Below are 16,924 nucleotides of genomic sequence, written 5' to 3'. Positions count from 1 at the left end.
CGCCATAAACATGGATAACTTCTATAAATCTCAATGAATTCAGTGGTAAATTCCTTAGACCACTGACGGATATCCATTTTGATTCTTGAAATTTAAAAAAAATATTTTGATCAATATTAAAAAATGTTAATAAGGTACCTACAATTAATTATAAATTTCTAGTGGTAATATTGTACTTTTACTTCAATTTATAATAATTAAAATACTTACCTATTTAGTACTTTGAATGATGTAGAACAAGAACCCTCTTCACTATTCGTTCGCATTCAAAGTAGAAATATTTTATATTCCATATTTAGTTACAGAAATTTATACACATGTGTACAATTACCAATCAGAAATAAAATGGTATTTTTATAAATATCCCATCAACAATTATAAATAAAGGTATATAAATAATCTTCTAATTTTGATACTTTATCGATTATTCGAAATATTTTTGTATCCTATATTTGTAACGATGCGACGTGAGTAGGTATACATTCATTATAATTTATAACTATTGTTTGATAATTATTTTTATTTTCATTTTATAATCTTATATATAAGTAATGCATCTATATAAAGCTTGTGAAAATGTCTTCAATATTTTCAATTTTAAACTACGAAATTATAATTTGCAAATTTGTGTAGCTTAAACTTTACAGTAAACATAATACATTATCATAATATAAAATAAAATATTATTTATGTTATCATAAATATTCTATTATCACTATATATTAATTTATTGAATGATATAATATAGATAGTAGCTAAAAACCGACTTTTTAATATAAATAGTTTTTTTTACTACCTAATTGTATTAATACATTTAATTAAAACTGTGCGGTTTTAGTTCGAACACCGAATATCGCACACACCTTCGGTTTTCTTCATTAAAAACACCGAACACCGAAAAAAAATCAAACTTCTCAGTTTTCACTCCGTCTCGGTGTACCATGTTTTTTATCCGTTTTATTACCCACACACTATCGGTGTACGTTGTACGAACGGGGGTTTCCGTTTTCCGCCAAAATGACCCTAGCCCGTTATCACCATGGCCGTTTTCCGCCAAAGGTTATATTCCGATTTCCGCCAAAACAAATTAATACATTTTTTTTTTGAGAACCCCTGAACTGAATCCATCAAAATAGTAATGATAGATTCGATGTACGCGCTATTATTATAGCGATATCCGCGGATAATTGACGGATTATTGTTCGCTATCAGTTTGCTGCCTGACAAAAAAACAGAGACTTACATTTATATGTTGCAAAAAATGTGTGAACTGTGTGATAATATGGGTCGTCTTTTTTTACCAACTAATATAACTAGTGACTTTGAAAAAGCTATACTAAATGCAATTTATGAAGTTTGGCCTGGGATGAATGTAGTTGGTTGTCGATTTCACTTGACTCAAGCATGGTATCGACAAATTCAATCTCTAGGGCTAATTACCGAGTATAAAAATAAGTGTAATATTGGTATGTGGTTAAGGTATACCTTTGGTTTATTATTTTTAAATCCAAGTGAAGTAATGAGTTGTTTTATGGAAGATTTTATGCCACAGTGTCCATCTGATAATCGCGTTCTAGCGTATTCACAATATGTATTGAACAATTACATTTTAAATACAAGTACGTTCCCCCCTAAGTTATGGGCAGAAGCAACTTCTGCATTAACAAGAACCACAAATGCATGTGAATCGTTTCATTCCGACTTCAATCAATCGTTTTATAAAAATTCACCTTCAATATTTACGTGGGTTCAGACCTTGATTAATGAAGTATAAACCAGTGTATATTCTAAAATGTCAAGTGTGAATCAACCAAAAAATCCACGAAATATAATTCATTTGAGACAAAAAAAAAAAATGAAGAATACATTCAAAAATACATTCATGGGCATTTAACTAGGTTCGAGTTTGTCAAAAAAATCTCTTTTTCGTATAGTAAATAATGAATATTGTGAATGAAATGTGTACTTAATGAATATTGTGAATGAAATGTGTACTTTTTATATAATTTTAATTTTTATAATAATTTATTATTTGGACGGCAGACGTGTGATATTATTAAAAATATTTTTTTTTTTGTATAGTATACCTAAATAATGAATGTGTACTTTTTATATAATTGTATTGTATTTATATATTATTATTTGGATGAAAATCTAGTGATGTTTAACATGTGATATTTATACTTATTTTTATTATTACTTATTTTTACGTACAATTCGTATATAATAGCGTATGCTTTAGAAAATACAGTGGGTACCTACACTTAAATAGGTGCGTAATAATAGTAAGATAAAATATAGATAATAGTTTGTAATCAATATCTGTGTGGGGTGAAGCGCGTGTGTGATACAAGGTGAGGCGCGTACATCGAGTCATTACTAATTGATGGATTCAGTTCAGGGGTTCTCAAAAAAAATGTATTAATTTGTTTTGGCGGAAATCGGAATATAACCTTTGGCGGAAAACGGCCATGGTGATAACGGGCTAGGGTCATTTTGGCGGAAAACGGTTACACCGTACGCGGACAAATAAAACCGTAGTGTGTGGCCAGCTTAAGACCGTGATTATGTTATTGTTATCTGTTGAATAAAATATTGTACCTAGTAACATTTGATTTGTTTATTTTGATGATGAATTCATAGCCATGGTTAAATTTAGCTGTTTAAAAAAGTTATAATTCACAAGTTCCAACTTGATGTTCCTAACCATACCTGTTCCACTCTTATGTATGAATTTAGTAAAAATATTGTTATAGGTAGGCTAAATATAATAAACATGCCTAGTTGTTGATGGTTGTCGGAACAATACGACTTCAGGGAAAAGTAATAATGTTAGATATTATAGTTTTCTCAAATCTCCTATAATGAAGTCGAAATGGTTGACAGCTTGTGGTAAATCACCAAGCCGAAATGTTAAGTATGGTAAGTTTATTGAAATCAATGATTTACATAAATTAAATTACTTAATAGTTATTGTATTGTAAATCCTACGGGCTAAGCTCATAGCTAAAAGCCCTAGGTTGTTCAATCTGCTCATATAACATAGATAGTATCATAAAGTATTATAATAGTATAGTTATACCTAGGGCTAGGATTTATATGCAATAAAAAATTGTAAAATATGCATTTTATTTACCAAAATATGCAAAAACAAATTTTATTATTATTTATCATAATTCATAATTTATTATTATTACTTATTATTAGCTCATATTATTACATTAAATATTAGTTTTATTAGACTATTTTTAGACGGTTAATAATATTTTTTCTATGAAACGGTGAAATTGACGGCAATAACATCAACGTCATATTATTATTATTATTATTATGAGATTATCAATAAGATTATTTTATCTAATGCCAGTTAACACTGACTATAATATGAAAATAAAGCCTATACTAATACCACTGATTATAATTACTATAAAAGTGTAATTGTAAATTTGTAATATATTATTTACAATTTATAATCTACCTTATATTCTTATCTCGACGCTTTCAACAGTTTCAGCACAGATATAGATAATAAACTAGATTGCTAACTGTTGTTATCGGTAATGGGGAGATTTGAAGCCGCCAAGCCGGTAGTCCGCCATCTTTAAAAAGGGCAGCTGAACAATAATAATACAAGAGTACCATGTTATATTAATATATTATTTTAAATTATAATATATTTACATTATGCATCTTGTTCCTTAGAGTTGGAAATTGTTGTTATTTAAATTTACTAAACATACTAAGTAAAATAACACATTGTGGCATACAATTACATCAATACTAAATAGGCAATAATACAATTATAACTATAATTACAAATACAAATCACTGTTGGTGAAGTTATTTTTATAACACCATTGTCAATGAGTGAGCTTACATAATGTATACATACAAACAATAATATAATACAATGATATAATAATATAATAAATAATAATAAAATATAACAAGGTAATAAACCGTAAATAAAAACAGGATAATGGATAATTATAAAATACATAGTTAATAGAAAAGCGATCAGTGACATGCGAGCTGTGAGGATAACGGTAACTACAGTCAGTCTACATTGGACATAAATAACTCAATGAAGCATTATAAAATATATTAATATATAATATTGTCAAAATCTAATGATATATTATAAATTATAAACCGGTGGTTCTAAAAATGGAAATTGTGTATTTGTGTGTGCGAAATGTTCATACTTTTATAGCGTCAGTGCAATGATATATCATGGTCAGTGCGTTAATAACCACTAACGAGTAAAGGTACGGTTTCGTTTCTGCAGTTGACTGCAGCGGCGGCTGCACGCAGTTGCTGCAACAACGGTCGCATGCAGTAGCATTGGTTTTGTTTATGCAGTTGACTGCATGCAGTTGACTGCATGCAGTCATCTAATAATTTCAACAATAATCAGTTAAATTTAAACTTATCAGTTTATTACACAGTATCAGTTTATCAACAACTTTCAACCATGGATGACGTTACTAGGATTGTTCTACTACATATTCTTGAAGAAGAAGAACGAGATGAACAAATCATAAATCTGTTGTTCGCGAATAAAAATAAAAGGAAAAAAATTCATAATATGTTTACAGCTAGGCGTAATGAAGGGACGTTTGAAAATTTAGTTATGAAACACCTCATCGATGATGAGTGTAAATTCCAAAACTATTTTAGATTGACAAAATGTCAATTTGATTTTGTTTTATCTGCCATCGCACAGCATATTGTTAAAGCTCCAACAACTACTGTGAAGTTTCCTATAACACCAAAGGAAAAACTTGCTGTAACGTTAAGGTATTTTTTTATTTATTTTTATTTAACACACCGCTTAAACGTCGACCCGTTGTTGACACAAGTAAACGGCCAACGGGCAGCTATGGCCTGTGTCAACACGTTGTTGACAGGCAGTAACCTGTCTTGTATTGTAAAATTATAAAGGCGTCTATTGCCATTTGCCATACACATTTTTGTACTGCAAAAATATTAATATGCCTAGTAATATTGTTATTGTACAGTATATTTTATGACATAATGCCAGCTATCCAGGCGCGTAGCTAGAAATTTCTAAAGGGGGGGGGGTGTTATTCAAAATTAATTGAAAAAATTAAAAACACAAAATTGATAACTTTACGTAGGTATACGATAGTTCATCATGATAATCAAATAATCAATAATTAAGAAGTTGTTAACGTTTTCTTACACGCTGCATAAAAAGATATATTAAATCGTACATGAAACGAGTAATCGATAAAACGTCACAGAACGGTCTAAAATAGTAATTACTAATGCCGGATCCCGGCTTTAGTGCTTTACATAATTGTTATCGTAATATAAACTAATATTACACCTGTAACACCCCCTCCCCCCTGGATACACGCCTGCAGCTATCTAATCCACTAAAATATATCCATATACAACATTATTTTTGTCAAAAAAATAACAGAAATGTTTTTTATAGTGTTCGATTATTTTTATTTTATTTTATATAAAACGAAAAAAAATTCAAACGAAAAATTTCAACATTTTTAACTTAATAGATTATTTTTTTAATTAAATGTGAAACTCTAAGTTATTTCAACTGTCAATTAAACTAGTTCAAAAGTTTATTAGAAAATAAACTAACTAGTTATGTTAAAAAATTAACTTTTTAACTACCTAGTTAATGCCAACCTTTGCTGATTTTAATTCCCAAAAATAGAGTCACATCAAAATACAAATAAATCACACATTGCAGTTAAATTCGTTCAGATTTTATTAAATTAACATAGTGAAAACAGACTAAAATATTTAATTATGAAATAAAAAAAAATTAGTCACTTCTTTATGATATTATGTCAGTAAGGATGATTCTCATAAAATGGTTGTTTTGATGTGGATTGAGATGGACAATTTAGATTTTCTGGTTGATCTGTCTGAGTCTGACGAACTAATGGTTGATATGTTTGTGCCTGATGAACTAATGAATAGTCGGGTATGTTTTGTTGTGGATAATATAGTTGATGGTATTGAGATTGACTCTGCATGTGTTTTAGTTCCATATTATGTAAGCTTTGTAAATGTTGCATCTTGATTTCGGATCTCAATAAAGGTGGAAGACGTTTTACGGAAAGAGAAATACTTTTATAAAATACATCTACTTCTTCTTCTTGTTTTTGACTGGCATCTTTCAATGTTTCTATTAATTTCAGTCTTGACTCTCTATTTTCAACTAGCATTTCTGATACTTTTTCCAATTTTCTTTTTCTTGACCTGGTTCCAACTGTGTCACTTGGTGGTGGAGTTTGTACCGATGCAATACTAGTATCGAGACATTCAACATCAATATCTTGATCTCCCAAAATACTGTCATTACTCAGCTCATCGTTTTTGGTGTCCGATAAATTAGATAAGGTCCTATTAAAAAAGAAAATTAATAAAAACGCCAATACAAATTATAATAGATTGGAATAGTATATTACTTCCTTTCTTCAGGAACATGTGAAAGGAAGGATACATATTTAAAGAGTGGCCAATTAGGTGATTTACAAGCAGCAGACCCAGTCCCTAATTTTCCCTCTCTTTTAAGTCGCTTAAAGTGGACCCGAATCGAACGCCATCTCTTTTTACAATGATCATCTGCAAATTTTAATTTAATTGAAGTTTTGTCGGTTATTTTAGTTTAGATTTTAGAATTATAATATTATAGCATCATACATTACAATTATGCAAATTTAAAAGATATAATTTATTATTCATAACTCTTATTCTATAATTTATACCTATTTTATAATACCAAACATAAATTTTACTTTTACAGTGTTTAATAAATAATAAATAGTAAGATATTAATTAATTAACAATTAATCAGTAGTAGGAATTTATAAAAAAAATAGGATTAAGGACCAATGTTATAAAAATATAAATGACAATAAAATAATAATGATAAAGATATTTTAATTTTATGAATGACTGTAGTCTATAATCAATAAAAATAAACATTAATCTATATTATTATTATTAGCTTTTATTATTGTTCAGCGTGATACGAACTTCGATTATATAAATTATAAATAAGTAGTACAAAACGACAAAACAAAAATAATTATCGAAGTCTAAACATAATTCAATAGCACAAGAATTAATCAATGCCCGGACACTATCGTGGTTATAATTTTACTTTTGTACTATTTAAAATTTAAATACATAGTATAATATAAAATATAGTATATTATACTATATAACTATATAGACAAAATAAAATAAACACCGGGAACATTTTTAGTTCGAAAAGTTTGACATGTTGGAATTTTTTGCTGTTCATACATTTTTTGTCTTCGAACTATTTTAATTTTCGAACTTTTTTGTTCGAGTTCGGTTCGGTTCGGTTTTTTTAAAACTTGGTTCGACTTTCGAACTCGAACCGAACACCTAAAGTTCGGTTCGATTTTTCAAACTTCGAGCAGTTCGACCCACCTCTAGCTTATATCCCAAATATTTATTATTCGTACCTATTTATTAGCAAATATTATAATATTTTAATATAATTTTTAGGTACCTAGCAACTGGGGAATCATATCGATCATTGGCATATAATTTTCGAATTTCACATAGTGAAATTTCGAATATTATAAAACAAGTATTATCAGCTATATGTGCAAATTTAACGCCTATACTTTTACCACAACCTACCGAAACTGATTTCAAAACTCGAGCAGTAGAATTTTGGGAGAGGTGGAATTTTCCGAACTGTGTGGGAGCCATAGATGGCAAACATGTCCGTGTTGTATGTCCACAAAAGTCAGGATCTCTCTACTACAATTATAAAAACTATTTTTCAATTGTGCTACTAGCGATTGTTGACGCTAAGTCTAAGTTTTTAGCTATTGACGTAGGATCATATGGGAAAGAGGGAGATAGCGGAATATTTTCAAAATCTGTTATGGGAAAACGGATTTACTCAAAACAATTTGGATTACCTGAAAACACTCAACTCCCCGGTTCTGACAAAAGTTTACCATACATCATAGTTGGAGATGAAGCTTTCAGGTTACATACCCACATTATGAAACCTTACAATAGATCGCAAGCCAAGGAAGATTTTGAAAAACAAATCTTTAATTACAGATTATCTCGAGCAAGACGTGTGTCTGAAAACGCGTTTGGACTTTTAAGTCAAATATTTAGAATTTATTACACACCTATCGCAATCAAACCGGAAACTTGTGATTTATTAATTACTGCTACATGTTGTTTGCATAATTTAATTCGCGATGGCTATGAAGAGCGCCATATACAACAAATAGAACAAAAACCAATAAATACTACACTTACAAATATGTTACCATTAGTCAGGCATGGAGGGTATGGAAATACTGAAGGATTTGAAGTTCGGGATGCCTTAAAATCATTTTTCAATGAAGAAGGAAAATTAAATTGGCAAAACCAAATAGTTTTTAGAACATAATATTTTTTTATGATAAGCCTTTATTGCCTATTAATATTTATCACTATTAGTGTTATCCACTATTTGTTTAATTATTATTACTTATTAGTAATTAATGTTTAATTTTAGATTACTAATAACAACAACAATAAATTATATTATTATTTTAAATTTCTATAATATTTAAATTTGTTTTTAATTTTGACTAAAAATTTAATATTTAATTATATGTCTAGAGAATCTAATATATTTGTCATTATAAATTAATAATGCTAAAAAGTTTATTAACGCTCAAAACAATTTATTTATACAAAAAAATATTACGTATTTTACAGTGATTGTCAGTGAAATGCCAATTATTGATTATTTGATTATTGTTACAATTTGTTTCTAATAATCATTTTATTCTCTGCTTATACCACCACCTCGGAACATACTTCAACTGTAAACTAGTAGTAACTAGCAGTTTTATTTTAAAATTTTTAACAGCGGAAATATGCTATGATGGTCAATACTTGCTACGGCTCTGATATTCTGATTAAAATAATGTAGATAATATCATATTATAATATAGGCACTTACCAGTTTTATTATTTCCCAATAAAGTCGCAATTTCTTTCCATATATTTTCCTTTAATGTAATGTCTTTGAAATCTCTATGACTATAGTCATACAATGATGGATAGCTGGACACAAGTTCGCAAAGTTTTGCATCATCATCTTTTGAAAAATTCATTTTGTTGAAGGAACAAAATGAAATTAGTCTTCAAAAAATGAATTCAGTCGTTGCGACCGACTGCACGCCACTGGTCACACAACCAGTCGCTGCAGTCGACCGCATGCAGCAGGTGCGGCGGTCGCGTAAACAAAACCGTTTCAGTAAAAACCCATGTAAACACTAAATGCGGCGGACGCAGCAGCGACTGCGTGCAGCCGCCGCTGCAGTCAACTGCAGAAACGAAACCGTACCTTAACGATGGTCGTTTGGTTAATACAATAATTGTTCAATCGTTCAATGGATAAAACTAGGTAAGTTATTTTAATTAATTAAAAAATGTATGATAAAAGTTTACATGTTATTAAATAAAATTGTTTTGTTTAATTTTTGTCTTTTGCTTACAGCAGATTTCATTATTGAACTGGATAAAATTTTACTGTAAGCATTAAGTCGTATATTTAAATATGTTCGGCTAATTAATGCAATCATTTTAATTTTATGTGGAGTGGAATATAAATCTATTGCTTCAAAACATTTGTCACATTGTGGTAATATTGATGAATCTAAGCCTAACAAATTTTGAACAGTTAATATAATTTGTTGATCAATATTTTTCATTAATAATGTGTGTTTGTTTATAATAATAGATTTAAAATATTGTTCAGTAACTTTGACAATTTTTAGAGTACTTTTGGATGCATGTTTAAGTCCTCCTCTATCTTTAATTGTTACAAAGCTATTGTGTGTAACTGTATCAATTGATAACTTATTATAAGTATGATCCTGAGTGCATGACGATTCTGATATTGCTTCGATACAGTATTCACAGTTAATATCTTCAATAATATGCTTGACAATATATCCGCAAATATAATATAATATATTTTCTGTGATGGCGTTCAAAAAACTATCGTTACAATTGTCTACAAGTAATTGAACATTTTGAATAATTTCTGTTTTTTCTTTGGTTTTATAGTTCTATTTCAGTGAGAACAATGAATCATTGTTTAACATAAATGGAGTACAGTTTCCAGTTGACATTTTAATAGAATTGTGGACTAAAATACTGCGAATGGCATATTTAAATTGTAAACAGTTTGGGTTATTGTTACATCCAAATCTTCCTCTAATATGTCCAAAAAGTAATTCAAGAGCATCCTGACTAAACTTATACGTCAATACATATTTAAAATTATGATCAAATAAAACCTTACACACTGAAAATATTGATTTAATGGTTGTGGCAAATCCAATAATAAAATTCCTTCTTCTTGATTGCCATATTGGTTGTCCTGATGTATGTTTCAGTGAGTATAAATATGCTATATTATTTCTCATTCTTGATTCTAACTTCTAAGTATACTAAATCTGATGGATATATTGGTTTTTTGTATCCTTTAGCAAATGGATTCCTTGAATTCAAAAAATCAAAAATCTCATCAATAATTCGTATGAATTTAATAGTAGCTTCACAATTTTTAAACTCTTCTGAAGTACTTTGTAAAAGTTGAAGAGCATCTGCAACTGAACTACTGAGAGTTTGAGTAGCTAATTTTACTTTCATACTATTATTCCTCCAATAAACATGCGAAGAACTCAGTTTATTTGCTAATTTAAATCCAACATTATTTTGAATTTTAGAAAGTTGCTCTATATACCTCCACTCAATCAAATTATCATTTTCATCCAAAAACGCTTTAAACGAACTCAAGGCATTTCTTGCTAATTTAATGTTGTGGCATGCATCTGGAGTGAAATATATAATCCTTTGTCCATCATTGAAGTAACACTTGATATCATCATATGGCTGGTACAAATCACAACCCAGCAAATGGAATGTACTGAGGTTAGAATGAGCACCATCACATGCAATACTTATTACATTTATATTATGTTCTTGACATTTTAACAGAGCTAATTTAATCAATTGAGTTTGTACAGGTGATTTGATTTTATCAACAAACCAATATCCTATGGGCCATTTCCAATTGCTTTTCAAACCAGTTAGCAAAAACACTAACACCTCAGTTGCTGGACTTTCACAATCTTCAATTGAAATATTATTGCCATAATCGCAATACCCAACATATCTGGGTAATTGAAATTGTTAAAAGTAATAAAATTAATTTTAGTTCTTATAATAAATAACTGTTTTAAATGTATGAGAAGAAATATAACAAACCTATTATTTGCTCGATCCCAATGAACTTCTTTTTTAATGCTCATTGAGTCTATGACTAAACAGCAATCATTTGTTTCAAATTTTCCAATTTATGTTAAAACATCTAATAAAATACCAGTTTCTGCATTAACATTAGTCATCCAATTCCTTATACTGCTAGGATCTGGTAAACTGAGAACTGACCTATTTAAAAATTATTTATCAATATTCAGTTTATATTTGTTATTCTAAATATATAGGTGCAAAGCCATTACGATAATTACCTAACATAATTGTATGCCTTAGGTGAATAAAAGTATAATGTTGTAGCAAATTTTTTAACGTCGTCATGATATCTTCTACCCTTTGGTTTTACATTTTCATTATTTATCATATCATTTAAAAATGTTTTAGAAAAATTTTTTTCAATGACATTCGTTGTTTCTAAGTCTGTAGCAGATTTTATAGTTTGCATAAGATCCTATTTTAAATTTATAAATTTTATATTTAAAATAAGTAATTTTATTAAAAAGCTTAAATAATGGAAGCTTTATAAATATTCATAATATAACATTTATACAAAACGGTGACCAACATGGATGTTAATATAAAAGGTACAAAAAAACATAAAACACATTGTTTAGATTTAAAAATAAATAAAATATATTTTCGTTTTTAAAAAGTAAACATTTATAACATTTATAATATATATATAAATAAAAAATTATTCACAAAATACATATTTCACATATTATAATTGATTGACATCCACACCCAGTTGACAACCAATTTGCATGCTATCAATAATGTGCATGTCTCTTGAGTCTTCCATTTAATATACCACCAATCACCATAACATATAATTTATAATTTATTGTGTAACTAACAAACAAATCACAATATGCATAATGTAGGTAAAACAATATAATATATCAAGTATTAATGTATCCACCATGTTACTGTTAGTAATATCAAGTATAACATTCATGTTATTTAATGTACCTATAAACACAAAATAAAATTTAATTAAAGAAATTGTTGGAAAAATACCTGTAAATTAATAATTGTTTTTTTTTTGTCTTCGAACTTTTTGTTGAAGACATTTTACTTTTTTTTTTTAGAGCAATTATTCCAGAACTGACTTCAATTTTGTTTTTTTCAGGTGCATTCTGATCTATCAAATTTTGCTCTGATACAACATTAATGTCAGAAGTCTCAATATTTGAACAAGAAGGTACATCAGTAGTTACTAAAAAAAATAATAATTAATAAATTATAATTCAATTATCTTACTAATAAATTCCTTTCGGTTAACTTAAAATAAAAATACTAGTATTCGAAATATTTTGATTTATTTTTGGTATTGCTCTTCTGGTTTTTACAGGCTTGATTAAATGTTTTGGAAAATTAAAAACACTAGGAACTGCTTCGTCATTTAATCTAAAATTTAGTAAAAGAAATAATATTTGTGAAATTGTATTGTCTTTATAATATATATTATATATGTATAATAGGTATATATTATGATACAGTTTATTATAAACAACAAAACTTGATAAATATTAAATACCTAATAATTTACCTTGGAAAATTAATATTCGGTCGAACAAGGTAGTCTTTATCAATAAAATGGGCACTACAAATTTTATGGTACTTAGAAGGAGTAAAATTTTCTCTGCGAATAGCAACTAACCATTGTTTTTTTCGTTCAGAACATTGAGGAAATCTATAATAAATTATTAAATTACATATTTTAGGTATTCATGATTATGTATTTGTTATATATGATCAAATCAGTAGATACTTACGAAAAAAATTGCACTTTATCTCGTCCACCTCTATCGGAACAACCATATGGAACAACCATATGGAACAACCATATGGAGATAACTCAAATGCATATGGTTTAGAAATATATGAACAGAATAAACTTCTTGATGAAAAGGACAACTTCATAAAAACAATGTTGGGGCACTTAAAAAAATCCTTGTTGCCATTTCAAAGGGGAATTCTGTTAACAAATGTGTCGTTAAGATACTATGTAGTTGATTTAAAGTCTTACTATGGGCTTACATATTTAATAACTCGGCGGTTGAACCAAGATATTATTCTTGAGAATTTTTTTATTTCTATGAGGGGAATGGGTGGTTTTAATACTCATACTAAACCAATGGACTTCAATTACAGGTACCAATACATCTATATTAACAATTAAACAATTAAATAAATGCCGTACTTCAATAATTTAGACTCCGGTCCATTCATATTGGAAAAACATTCTGCTGTTATTTTAACTTCAAATCAAAATACAGAAGAAAAAAATGAGGCAGATTGTCTGTCGAATGCATGTGACATGGATGAAGAGTCAAATAAACTGTCAATATTTGTAGGTGATGTTTTCAAAGAAGCTGACATATTTACTCTAGATAATAAAATTGAGCCAAGTACAATTACTTTGCATACTGATAATCAGAGTATTAATATTAACACAGAACATATTAATTTAAATGCCAACAATAAAGATATAGATCTATTAAATGAATTTGATTTAAAAGTGAGTCATATCAACATTAAGTATGCAATGAAGTGTTTAAAAATTAAGTTCTTAATTATTTTTATTATCAACTTAAAAAAATGTGAATTAATTTACATTAGCAGTATGTTTTTTGAATTTTATAGATGAACGAGTTAATCCCAGATAATCCCTGAGAAATAGAAAATTTACGGTATATAGCAGGATCTACAGCTTATAAGTTTAAAAATAAATATCTAGAGCTTTCAAATCAAATTGAAACAAATGATTCAAATGATTAGATTGATTTATTTAGTATTTTATGTGTGTACTCATTAGTACAAAATATATATAATAACATGTTAAGGTTATCTTACACGACCATCAATGAATTTATTAAATGCGTCTAAGGCAGAGGTTCCCAAACTGTTTATTGTACGACCCATTTTGAAAATTTTTTAAAATATTGCGACCCACAATATCAATGAATGATCTTTTTTTTTAACATACAACAAAAAATTAAACTATTTTATTAAATTTTATGTAATTACGAAAAAAAAAGTATAATAAGTATAATATATTAGTAATTTAATAAGTATATAATTTTAATGTGAAGGATATAATTCTTTCCTTATTTTTTTCATCGATATCCACTTCAACATTGGTAAACTTGAGGCGCAGTGAGTTTGAAAGTTTCAATTTGATCCGTAATTTGGTTTTAATAGCAACCATTGCCGAAAAACCAACCTCACAATTATATGATGAAATGAATGGGAGTAGCATCTTTACAGCTTCATAGGAAACAGTTGGATAATTTTCTTGAACTGATAAACAAAAACTTATTAATTTTTTTCGATTGAAATTCATTTTAAACACACTATCTTCAAATAGTTCGATTAATTCTTCTTTAGCTCTTATTGATAACCCACTTGTCATGTCATGTTCTTGAAAAGGATTTGAAATCCATTTTATTTGTTGATAGTTCTACATTTCACTCAGAAAATATGAATCGAAATTATCTTTTATTACAAACACTAAAGGTGTGATTCCTAAGGACGCGTCTAGAGACGCGCGACCGGTGCGACGCGGCGCGATTCTAATTTTGGCCGCACTGGGACTTCTCTACCTATTTTTAAATGTAGGTGATTCCCAACACCGCGGCTGCGGAGCGCGACCGCCGCGCGCGTCTACAACTGCGCGATTATGACCGCATCAGGAGCAGTCTAGATGCGGTCGCATGTGCGTTTTTTATTATTATTTTAATATAAAATATAATAAAATAGATATTTTAGATGTACAAAATGTCATCAAAAGCTGTATTTTCATCTGAAGATGATAAAGTTCTTTCAGAACTTGTTGGATGTCATCCGTGTTTATATGATTTAAAACATTCACTATACAAAGATCAAACAATAAGGGACAATGTTTGGAAACAAATTTCAAATGAATTGAACAAGCCAGGTAAGTTTAAATAATAATTATATTATGTTTAAATGCAATAATAATCTATGAATAATTTTGTATTATATCATATTATATTATTTAAAAACAAAATAATAATATATATATATATCTTTTTTTTATTTCTTTTTTTTTGGCATCAACTGTGTGGTTATTAGCCGGGGGTTATGAACTGTAAGGTAGGAGAAGGGTTGGTACTGTTGGTTGTTTTTACGGTTGTTACAGTAGGTAGCAAACACGTGTATGTGTGGCAAGGTTTTAACTATTATGAACTAGGATGGTCACCCATCCGAGAGCTAGTAGCTGTGGCCGTTGCTTACGGTAGCAGCCAACGCGCCATTACAAGCTACAATAATAATATTATGTACCTAGACAGTATTTTAATTTATCTTTATTCTTATATTATATATACAGTATACATATCCAGATTGAGAATTTATTTTTTGAAATTTAGACTTAAATTAATAACATAGCTAAGAAACTTATGATCAAACCATGTTAAATAATAAAATATAACCTAAGTAGTGAACAACCAGCTTAATATTAAATAATACGAAATATTAAAATAAAATAATATACAATGCTTAAACAATTCAATCATTAATATTTAAAAATAATATTAATATTGAGATTTTTTACTTTTTATGATATATCTGTCCTTAAAGTTTGACAATTTTGCCATGGAACTGTACCTTGTGGTGAGTTGAAAAATTTTTTAAATTCATCTCGAACAATAAAGCCGTCGTAATTTCCATAACCTCCCGTATGTTCAAGTTGTATCATATTATTTGCCGGAGAGTCATTTGGGTCAAAATTATAATATTGTTGTTCTGACGTATAATTCTTCGAAATATATTCATTACGTAAGAGATTGTGAAGACAGCAGTCAGATAATACGAGGTAGTCAACGGTTTTTGTTTTTAGTGGTAAGGGGTGTAAAAAACTCTGAATACCTGATTTAAAAGTCCAAAACTATTTTCTGTTGTTCTTCTTGCACGTGATAAGCGATAATTGAAAATTTTTTTTTCGCAATCATTCTTTGAATCAATTTTTGAGTATGGTAGCATAATATGTGGGTCCAAATGAAAAGCTTCATCACCCACGAAAACATATGGCAAAATTTGATCGGCATTTGGAATTTTGGCATTAGGAGGAAAAAAATTACCGTTATTTATTTTCTCTGAAATTTTTGTCTTTGTAAATATTCCACTATCACCCTCTTTACCATATGATCCGATGTCTACAAAAACAAATTTACAGTTAGCGTCAACAATTGCTAACAGAACGATGGAAAAAAATTCTTTATAATTAAAAAATAATGATCCACTGTTCTTCGGTGAAAAAATACGTATATGTTTGCCATCGATGGCACCCACACAATTTGGAAAATTCCATTTTTTCCAAAAATCTTTTGATATTTCGATCATGTCCTCTTGCGTTGGTGTAGGCAATAAAATTGGTGTCACATAAAACTAAATTTGGTGAACAAGTTATTTTACGTGAAAACAGCAATAATAGATAGGGCACTGATTTTGGCACATTTCTTACTTGTATCTAATACATTTTTTAATTAAGCATGCATTTAAATACAAATTATTGGAATGATGATAAAGGTTACTCGAATAAAAATTAATAAAGATTAAT

General features: G+C 28.6%; 1 protein-coding gene and 1 pseudogene across 1 annotated transcript; both read right to left on the bottom strand.

Annotated features, from left to right (window-relative positions):
- Nucleotides 1-16,924, bottom strand: part of LOC149062276 (zinc finger MYM-type protein 1-like) — a 299,795-nt pseudogene that overhangs the window by 162,133 nt on the left and 120,738 nt on the right.
- LOC149062284 (uncharacterized) lies at nt 5,841-9,224 on the bottom strand. Its single transcript, XM_089215491.1, has 3 exons — nt 9,011-9,224; nt 6,465-6,621; nt 5,841-6,399 (listed from the first exon to the last, which is right to left on the bottom strand). The coding sequence occupies exons 1-3, from the start codon at nt 9,162-9,164 to the stop codon at nt 5,841-5,843; spliced, it is 870 nt and encodes a 289-aa protein (XP_089071617.1). The 5' UTR covers nt 9,165-9,224.

Source organism: Diuraphis noxia, unplaced genomic scaffold, assembly GCF_037042655.1.
Source record: "Diuraphis noxia isolate RWA-SAM2 unplaced genomic scaffold, SU_Dnox_SAM2 contig0001, whole genome shotgun sequence".
In the NCBI taxonomy this organism is placed as follows: Eukaryota; Metazoa; Arthropoda; class Insecta; order Hemiptera; family Aphididae; genus Diuraphis; species Diuraphis noxia.
The sequence above is the reverse complement of the archived record's forward strand: the minus strand, read 5'-3'. Positions and strand labels throughout refer to the sequence as shown.